This window comes from Conger conger, chromosome 13 (assembly GCF_963514075.1).
Source record: "Conger conger chromosome 13, fConCon1.1, whole genome shotgun sequence".
Classification (NCBI taxonomy): domain Eukaryota; kingdom Metazoa; phylum Chordata; class Actinopteri; order Anguilliformes; family Congridae; genus Conger; species Conger conger.
Window position 1 is genome coordinate 30,233,494 of NC_083772.1, and position 9,686 is coordinate 30,243,179.

Here is a 9,686-nt window from a genome sequence, read left to right on the forward strand (position 1 = left end):
TGTTTACAACCACAGTGATTGCATTGGAACCATACCAATTTTAGACATGCACAATTTAATTTAAATGTTTATGTTTATATATTATGAAAAAGGCTCTGGATGATTATGAAATAGTTTTTTGCCTTCCCCTCTTTGTAGCAATCAGCCACCTCTTTTAAAATTCCCACTTCATAATGAATATTAAAGGAGTTGTAGACATGGCTAATTCATATACATTGTACAAATTTTCTCATGTTCTTATGTCTCCTATGGCTGAACACTGAGTGGATGAATGGTGTGTGTGTGTGTGTGTGTTGTGTGCAAGCGTACATGCATTTGTGTGTAACTTACAGTGTAGTCCATAAGTATTTGGACAGTGACACTTTTTTTTTTGCTCTGTACTCCAACAAACAAACAGTTGAAATAAAACTATTGGCTAAAGCAGACTTTTCAGCTTCAATTTAAAGGTTGAGTGAACAGGGTAGGAACTACAGCCCTTTTTTTACACATAGTCCCCAACATTGTTTTATTTAAACTATTTGCTTGTTGGAGTACAGAGCAAAAACAACAAACAATGTGTCACTATTATTATACTTACGGACAACACTGTATGTGTATGTAAACACATGTATGGACTTGCCCTACAATGGCAACCTGCCCAGTGTGTATTGCTGCATCTCACCCACTGCATGCTGGGATAGGCTCAAGTGTCCCCTGTTACCCTGACCAGGAATAAGCAAGTAACATAATGGATGGATAAACACTAAACACACACACTGTTGTTAAAGTTTGCTGCTAAAGTGTAGATCTTTGAATGCCCAGGCCGAGCCATATAGCCTAAACATAATTCAACATTGCTAATCCTAGGCCCTGTCATTTGCCAAATATTATCTGAAGTTTGCCAGCAGAGCACCACATGGGAGGCAGTCTAAGGACCGGGTTTTTACAGCATTCAGGTTGTACAGCAAATTTGCTTCCCAGGATGGGCTCTGCTGTTGGACCACTGCAGAAGGTATTTAACCTGAATTACTTCAAAGATGCAGCTGTACAATTTCAATGTACAATGTATTTCATGTGAAGAATTTAACCTCCCTCTGGAAGAGAGCACCTGTTATATGCCTAAAATGTAAGCGTAAGTGGATTTGTCATAACACAGAATGGCTACTACTACATATACTGTGTGCCTCATAGCTACTCACCAATACAACATTTCCTGATGGAGGAAAAGGTCACCTGTTAATAATTGTTATGTTACTGATTTCCCAATGCTTGTCAACATTATGTCAATATTGAGCCTTCTTCCGCGTGTCCCATGCTAATTTCCGGATCTCTCTACCCAGCTCGGGGCGCTGGTCCCGGGCTAGGTCCCTGGTTCAGGAAGGGAGGCCAGGGTGCTGGAGGAGCCAAAACTGGACACCAGGCCGGAATCGGACTCCGCGACCGAGAGTTCCTCAAACCTCTGGATGACGGTGCGGACGGAGTGGAAGCGCACGTCCCTGCGCCAGCGGCCCGGTCCGGCCCCGGCGGGGCCGCGGTAGGCTGAGCTCCGGCAGAGGAAGACGTGGGGCGGAGGAGGAAGGCCGCTCCTCAGCCTCACCCGGCCCTGCCCCAGGCCCAGCGCCGGGCGGACCCCCGGGCCGAACCGCGACGGCACGGTGGCCAGGTGCTCCTGGGTCAGGGCGTTGTGGAAGCTCAGCGCCCCCCCTCCCATGTTCAGGAACACCCCCACGGTTTTCACCTGGGGGGGCACGGCGGCCAGCGTCTCCCTGCGTCCGTCGAACGCCACGGAAAAGGAGGCGCCCCTCCTCTCCAGCCACCATCCCCGCAGGTTATCCACAGAGCTCACGCCTGCAAGACACGGGAGTCTGGTCACTGTGAGTTCTGCTCTCTGCCACCATCCACAGACTATTACCTCCACCTCAGTCTGCGGCCTGCTAATATCACTGCATCACACTTCACACTGAACAGCTGCCACTTCCAATGAGAACTCCATCATTACCATCACAACATCTTTTTCCTTTTGACTTACAGTGTATCTTTTTGTAACATTTATATGGCAACGTATACAGCAAATACACACAGTGCACAATGTATGCAGCTCTAATTGTAAAGCCTATACTATGAGTAACCAGGGCAGGAAACTAACTTTTTCATCCACTGGCTCCAGTGGCTGGTGCATCCCAAATTTTCACCGTCCAATTTTACTGCCACCAGACTGCAAGACATTTAGAATAGAACAAGACCTCCAAGTGATGGTGGTTACCTGACAAAGTGGCTGGTAGAGTAGACAAACTGCCACAGATGAAATTCACCGGCATTTGGCTGGTGGCTAGTGTTAATTTCCCACTCTGTGAGTAGCCCTGTGCTGTGGTGCATTGCCTGTCCTGCAGCAGGCTCCCCGCTGCAGTACCTTACCTATCCTGTAGCAGGTGCTGTTGCAGACATCCACTTCCCAGTAGAACTGCCCCCTTGTGATGGTCACTGCTGCACACACCTGAGGAAGGGGGCTGGGGTCCTGATGCTGCAGGTCCTCAGGGGCCCCTGCGCACTCTGCCTGGGGCAGGGCGGCCCCTCCCTGGGAGGTCACGGTGAGCGCAGAGCCCGAGAGAACCAGGGGAGGGGCCGCCGTGGAGGGATCCAGGGAAAAAAGCAGGCCTGGGGGAGCAGACAGCCGGCGGGCGTGAAGAGGACTTTACCTTCAGGTCCTATGGTGGCAGGCAGCCAGACACAGCCCTGTGTCAGCATATACTGCATACCAGCTCATTTTACCTGTTTTCTTACCCCATGGGTATAGCATTAGATATGGTATGTGTCAGCACATCTCCCAATACAGTGCTGTGTATTTCACATGACCATAGAGAGGGAAGACCGTGTCCACAGCTTGGCCTTAACCAGCACTTGTTTTAACCCACACAGAGGTGATCCTGGAAGGCCATACAGTCTGCTGGGTTTTGTTGTTGCTCAGCAATTAACTGGTCAATTAAAGCAGTCGATTACACAGCTAACTCACCTGACCTGGTTTATTGGGTCTAAAGTGATTGCTGTTTTAAAGGTGAAAACGAAAACCAGCAGACCCTGTGGCCCTCTGGGGCCTCGGTTGGTCTTTCCTGATGTGCTGTATTAGAGCTGGTGTACATTTCATTATATTATTTAAGACAATGAGGCTTTGTTAACTGTGTCTGCCAAAACAGGTAGAACAAGTTGAATTAAAGGGGTGATTTTACCCTTTGCTCTGTGCAGGGACAAGAAGAGAATGCTGAAGTAACATGCATTTATTTGCTAATGAAAAAACACTCTTCTCTGGTATAAATATAAAAAATGCCTTTATTGATGTGGCATATCCACAAAGGAAATTATTATATATATATTATTATAATTCAAAAACATGTTGTGTTACCTATGTGTTTCAGCTTTTTTTCTTGTTATTACATGCATTAACTTTTAATAAAACTGACACTGGTTTTTCTTTCCTGTGTATACTGTGGCTATAATTTAAATTTCCCCTGCGTGAGTTTATTTATGTACTGTCACCTTTATGTTAGAACATGAAGTGTGATTCAAATGCATTCGCAAATAGCATACAAAGAAGTGAATTCATGGGTCATTTAGAGGACCACCTACCTTTTACTGACTGCTCCATCTCCTCTTCCAGCAGATCTACAGTACCACCCTGTGGCCATGCTGAGAGAGAGAAATTGTGTGAGAGTGTTACAATACAGCAAATGTGAGCAAATGGAATGGAAATGAGATCTCTTATTATACAGTATGATTATACGGTCATTATACAGTATTACTGTATAACAGCCTATTTAACATACTTGAAGTAAATATAAAATGATCCCTCACCATAACTACACGTTCTAGGCTCCAAAACAATCTGTGCAGATGTCATGTGTTTGTTTTCTTAGGCTATGGCACACGCCAAAAAAACATTCACCAGCTTCTTGGGATGTCCAAGATGTCTGGGCTGTCCAGAAACTATAGGCACTTACACCCCTAAATGTGTGTGTGCTACAATACCAATGCCAATGCAATTAGATAGCAGTTAGCTGGCTCACCAAGTGATAACATTTGGGCCACCTAGATTTTTTAAATATGAATTTGACATTACACGTTTATTTTTTAGCAGCTTAGTTTTATATTAAATAAAATAATAGACCACTTTTCACCAAGCCCGCCCTTGTACTGTTGGAATTGTTTTTGTAGGTCAGGAGGAAGTTGAACTGCAGGAATAACAGTGACCGGCGGAAATCATCATGGTGTACCCTGGATGTACACCAAGTTCTTGTGGCCAGTCCGGACTAGGTGCTCAGCCCCCTCAAGCCAATGCCACCACTCCTCGAGCGCCAGTTTTACAGCCAGACAGGATCGCCCCAACCCAAGCTCCCAGGTGTCCACCTTCACCAGAAATGGGTTTGGGGGTGATTAGGATGGGCTCCTTAGCTCAGTGAAGCCTGCCTGGCCTGTAGGGGTCCACTCAAAGCGCGGGGGAACCGTCCTCTTGGTGAGCGCTGTGTTGGGTGCTGCCACAACTCAGGGGTGGGCCAGTCCCTGACCGCAGATACCTTTCTGGGATCCATTCTGACCCTCCCCTCAGAAATAATGAACCCCAGAAAGGACACAGAGGTGGTGTGACAGGCACACTTCTCCTCCTTAACAAACAGGCGTGCATCCAACAGGTGCTGGAGGACCTGCCTGACGTGCTTCATGTGCTCAGCGTGAGAGTAGAAAATCAGTTGGTCGTCTAGATAGTTACAGACAAATTTCTCCAACATTTCCCTGAGCATTTCAATAACCAGCACCTGAAACACAGCGGGGGCGCTAGTGAGCCTGAACGGTATCACCAAAAGCTCATAGTGGCCGCCCGGTTGCCCACACAGAAACGCTCAGCCTCTAGCTCCCCCAAATCACAGGAGGGTTTCAGGAAGAGGTGAGAGAGAGGAACAGGTAGACTGAAGCGACTGCCTGAGTGCAAGGCAGCCCGCCTCAGAGACAGGAACGCAGCAAAGGGCTAGAGAGAGGCCGACAGGGTGATGAGAAACAGAAAAGCCTAACTCTGCACTAAACTAAAGAAGGTTCCTGGGTTTTGTTCAATGTCTAACCGGCTTTGTGGACATGACAGAATGTGACACAAAAGCCCCGAGCCAAGGGAAGATGGAGTGTAAACAGAGTGGCTGCACCTGTAGGTGATTAAAAAACAATCGTGCCTGCTGACAGGAGCGCCCTCTAGAGGCCCCAAGAGGCAACACCCGGAAATAACCAGAGCAAGCCAAGAACCATGACAAAGGATGGTCAGAACAAATATTTTAAATTTATAAACGTATTTTTTATAAACACACGCTTTCTACTGGAATGTACCAGTTGCCACTGTATACTGAATATTGAGATATGTTACATTATTCTTTCAATAGAATATTATATTCAAACACATTTAGATCATATTGCTTTATTTTTGATGGGCTGTCAATAAATATCATTTTTAATACTGCCATGCTCAGTGAAATAGGAAAAATATAAAGAAGAATGATATAGTTGGATAGAATCAAAAACAGATTTCCTCTCAAATATGTCTATTTCACATATTCTTCCAGAATATTTGTCTTGACTTTGCCATGTTCATGGTTATAATCTCAAACAGGACAAGTTAACAGGACAATATAGGGTGTAACAGGGTATGTGTGGTATTTAACAGGTCAGTGCAGGGTGTCTCACAGCCATTCCCCCACACAAGGTCACCCCCCTGCCATACCCAAGCTTCCAGTATGAGAAAGGAACTGGCTACTCACCATATGAGGGGGTGTGCCCTGGGTGAGCACATGCATCTACACAGCAGGGCCCTGCCTAATGTGAGGAAGAGCAGAAACTGTAGAATAGTACATTACATTACATTATTGGCATTTGACAGACGCTCTTATCCAGTATAGTAGTGCATGTATGAACAGCTCTATTTAAACCCGTTTAAAAAATGTGTCTCTTGTGCTGTTTGACCTTTGTGCAGCTTCCCATGACAGCTACCTGCAGTCGAGGACCCGGCCCTAGGCCCGCCTGATGAGAGATTGACAGAAGATGGGTTAGGCAGGAATACATTGTTAACCCCTCGCACACGCCAATGGGGTAGGAGTAAAAGCTCCCGTAAGAGGAGAAGTATATGGTACAAGATAAATGTACAACCGTATATGGACACTGAGGAGTCTGAAGTCAGAGGACTTAGATTTAGGGTTTTAGAGAGCAAGGCTAAAGGTCTGACTGAGGCCATGCGTAGAATGTGTTCTAGCATGACCGTGGAAGATGCTCAACATGCTGAACGGGAAATTGGTGACCCAGGGAGTTTGGCGTTCAAGGAAACGGTAGATGTGATAACATACTTAGTTGACACGTGTGGGCTTGTTCCTACAGGGGAGGAGCACAAGGCCTGGTTAAAGCAACAGGATGAGGAAAACAATGAAGATAATTGGGAGATCAAAGAGTATGAGGAGATGGAAAAATGTAGGAGAGATAAGGAAAACGGAAGGGATGTCAATACCGAAAGAAGATTAAGAGGCTTCAAGGGCCTTCCTGATTATAGCACAAATAATTTATCGGATAGATTCAAAGGACTAACAGTGGAGGAGTTAAATGATGAATTACACTCAGCTATTAGCTGGATTTCTTTTGTAGATCCCTTAAGGCGCCACAAAAAGGGGCACCTGAAGAGTGTATTGAGATGGTGGCAGGCACTATCTTCTGGCTTGCATGAGGTCAAGGTGTGGAGGAAGTCAAGGAGAGACTATGAAATTGAAACAGACACCAGTGATGAATAGAATCCTTAAAAAAATACAAAAGAGCTAGTGTTTTTCCACTCGTATATTGAGATGGTGGACATTCCCAACCGGAGGGGCACAAGAGATAAAGTATTGGGGAAATTTCTTTTGAGGTATGAGAAAACGACAGTGGGACAAACAGAAGTGATGAATATGGTCATTAAAAAGTTGCATAAGAGATAAATGTCTTCCCACTCGATATACTGGGGACATTTCTTATCAAAAAAAGGTACACTCTTATACGAAAAAAGGATATATAAGGAATAAGCTTTTAGACCTTAGGATAGCTTCTTAGAATTTTGCTTCACAAGATATCTACGAGGCGGCACGGATGGTGCAGTGGGTAGCACTGCTGCCTCACAGCAAGGAGGTCCTGGGTTCGAATCCCCGTCGGCCGGGGCCTCTCTGTGCGGAGTTTGCATGTTCTCCCCGTGTCTGCGTGGGTTTCCTCTGGGTACTCCGGTTTCCTCCCACAGTCCAAAGACATGCAGGTTAGGCTGATTGGAGAGTCTAAATTGCCCGTAGGTATGAGTGTATGAGTGTGTGAGTGAATGGTGTGTGTGCCCTGCGATGGACTGGCGACCTGTCCAGGGTGTATTCCTGCCTTTCGCCCAATGTATGCTGGGATAGGCTCCAGCCCCCCTGCGACCCTGATCAGGATAAGCGGGTTCAGATAATGGATGGATGGATGGAAGATATCTACGAGCTGTTGAAGAAAGAGCAACGCAGAACAACTATAATCAAGCTTGAGTGGTAATTATAATCTATATTACTTGTATAGGGCGGCACGGATGGTGCAGTGGGTAGCACTGCCGCCTCACAGCAAGGAGGTCCTGGGTTCGAATCCCCGTCGGCCGGGGCCTCTCTGTGTGGAGTTTGCATGTTCTCCCCGTGTCTGCGTGGGTTTCCTCCGGGTACTCCGGTTTCCTCCCACAGTCCAAAGACATGCACGTTAGGCTGATTGGAGAGTCTAAATTGCCCGTAGGTATGAGTGTGTGAGTGAATGGTGTGTGTGCCCTGCGATGGACTGGCGACCTGTCCAGGGTGTATTCCTGCCTTTCGCCCAATGTATGCTGGGATAGGCTCCAGCCCCCCTGCGACCCTGATCAGGATAAGCGGGTTCAGATAATGGATGGATGGATTACTTGTATAAGTAGTTTTTATAGTTTAGATAAATATAATATTCTAGGAATAGTTTCTTTTAAACGTCCAGAAGGGGGGAGCTATAGGATAAGGCTAAGGCCAAAGAGGATTGGTATTTGAGGGGTGTACCTTGAATTTTAACATCATGGTGGAAAGGTAAATTAGAAAGAGCTAAAGGGGTATATGTAACTTGCATGTGATCAGCAAACTGAAAGATGATATATATCCTGTAATCTGTATAACTCTATTCTTTTGATTGATTATAATAAAGTCTATCTTACTATAATCATATGTGATAAAGATTCTTTTAGAGGAATACATTGAATACAGGACATCGAATACCAGATTTGCATCACACCCTTCACTTCGATACTCGGCTGGAAGTTCAGTAGAACTTACCAGGGCTCCAGAACGTTCGGAGTACTTGAGTTCGTCCCCGAGACACCTCATGGTGAGGTACTGCTCGTGGGAACGTGAGGTCTGAGCTCGGCAAGGGGTCCGTGGCTCACGACACTGCAGACCCACCCAGACCCCCCAACACACACACACACACATGCACACATGCACTCACACTCACACCCAGGCCAGGCTACAGCTCCCTTAGTTGACACATCTACTTCAGGAACATCGGCATGGTTTTTAATTCAGCTATCAAGTAATGCAGCTGCTTATGACAGCAACAGGTAAAGCAACAAGTGTAGCAAATGCAAGGTCACATCGTCCATACAGTTCAGTGTGGAGTCAGGACAGAGGGACCCTGAGAAACTCTCAGTACTCTCACATGTCCATGTTCCCTTACCTGCAGGCAAGTCTTGGGGTCCTGCTGTATCCCAAAAGTATCCTCCTGTGTTCTCCTCTGATCCTCCTCCCCACCCTGGTCCTCCCCTGTCTCTATGGCGCCCGGGCTCCGTGCCAGCGCTGGGTTGAGGGGCAGGCAGCGGGTGGCGCCCCCCCACTCCCAGCAGGGCAGCTCCACAGGCAGGCGGCAGCAGGGGCAGGGGAGGGCGCAGACGGCCGCAGCGCCCGCCCGGTCTCCGGAGGCCCGGGCCGCAGCCTCCACACAGCTCCCGCACAGCGTGTGCGCGCAGGGCAGGAGCAGCGGCACATCAAAACCCCGCCCGCACGAGGGGCACGAGGATGGCTGCTCCAAACAGTCCCACGCCTCCGCCCTCTCCTCCACCGCTGTCCAATCCCGGCTCTGCGTCAGCGACTTCATCCCATGCCCTGTCCTGACATCAGGGGTGAGGAGGCTGGGAGCTGTATTTTATTTTTTTCAGTATTTTCACAGCTCCTTCTTTTTTTTCTATCGATGACCTTAAACCCCCCCCCCCCCCCCCCCCCTTCTGCCGACAGGCTACCCACAGTAGCTTTCAGCACCACAAATTAGCCCTACGGCGATTTATGTATCACAGCAACTTCACACTCAATTATTTCACTGCTCCCTGTTACACACTCATTCAAGTGCTTGCATCGGATGTTTGTCTTTGTAAGTGTTGTGATAATGTCACAACTACCGAGTCAATCAGTTCCAAAGCAACAGCCCTGCTACATTTAGACCAGACATCACACCGCTATGAATGATACATCCACTCACCTTTGCAAAAGTGCCTCATCCTGACAAAAATTTATAGGAGGATTATATCCGAGGAGGATTTTGATTCCTACCAACCGTGCCTTTGTTGTTACATCTTCCACCCCGATGAGAGCAGCTCACGTCGCAGAAGGGCAGACAGAGAGAGAGCACGACCGCTTTTATGAGGCAGC

The 9,686-nt window shown here is 47.3% G+C and overlaps 1 protein-coding gene across 1 annotated transcript; it reads right to left on the reverse strand.

Annotated features, from left to right (window-relative positions):
• Positions 1–1,339: 1,339 nt before the first annotated feature.
• Positions 1,340–8,822, reverse strand: LOC133107537 (E3 ubiquitin-protein ligase Midline-1-like). The gene is made up of 6 exons (XM_061216525.1): positions 8,722–8,822; positions 5,968–6,024; positions 5,766–5,820; positions 3,601–3,660; positions 2,395–2,634; positions 1,340–1,827 (listed from the first exon to the last, which is right to left on the reverse strand). The coding sequence occupies exons 2-6, from the start codon at positions 5,983–5,985 to the stop codon at positions 1,340–1,342; spliced, it is 861 nt and encodes a 286-aa protein (XP_061072509.1). The 5' UTR covers positions 5,986–6,024; positions 8,722–8,822.
• Between the last annotated feature and the right edge of the window lie 864 nt (positions 8,823–9,686).

Bases quoted from the DNA above. Each gene is read 5' to 3' on its own strand.
- LOC133107537 (XM_061216525.1), bottom strand. The intron at 2,635-3,600 runs GTAGGTGGTCCT...CTGCTCCCCCAG, and splicing joins GATGGAGCAGTCAGTAAAAG to GCCTGCTTTTTTCCCTGGAT. The intron at 1,828-2,394 runs GTAAGGTACTGC...CGTGTCTTGCAG, and splicing joins CAGCACCTGCTACAGGATAG to GCGTGAGCTCTGTGGATAAC.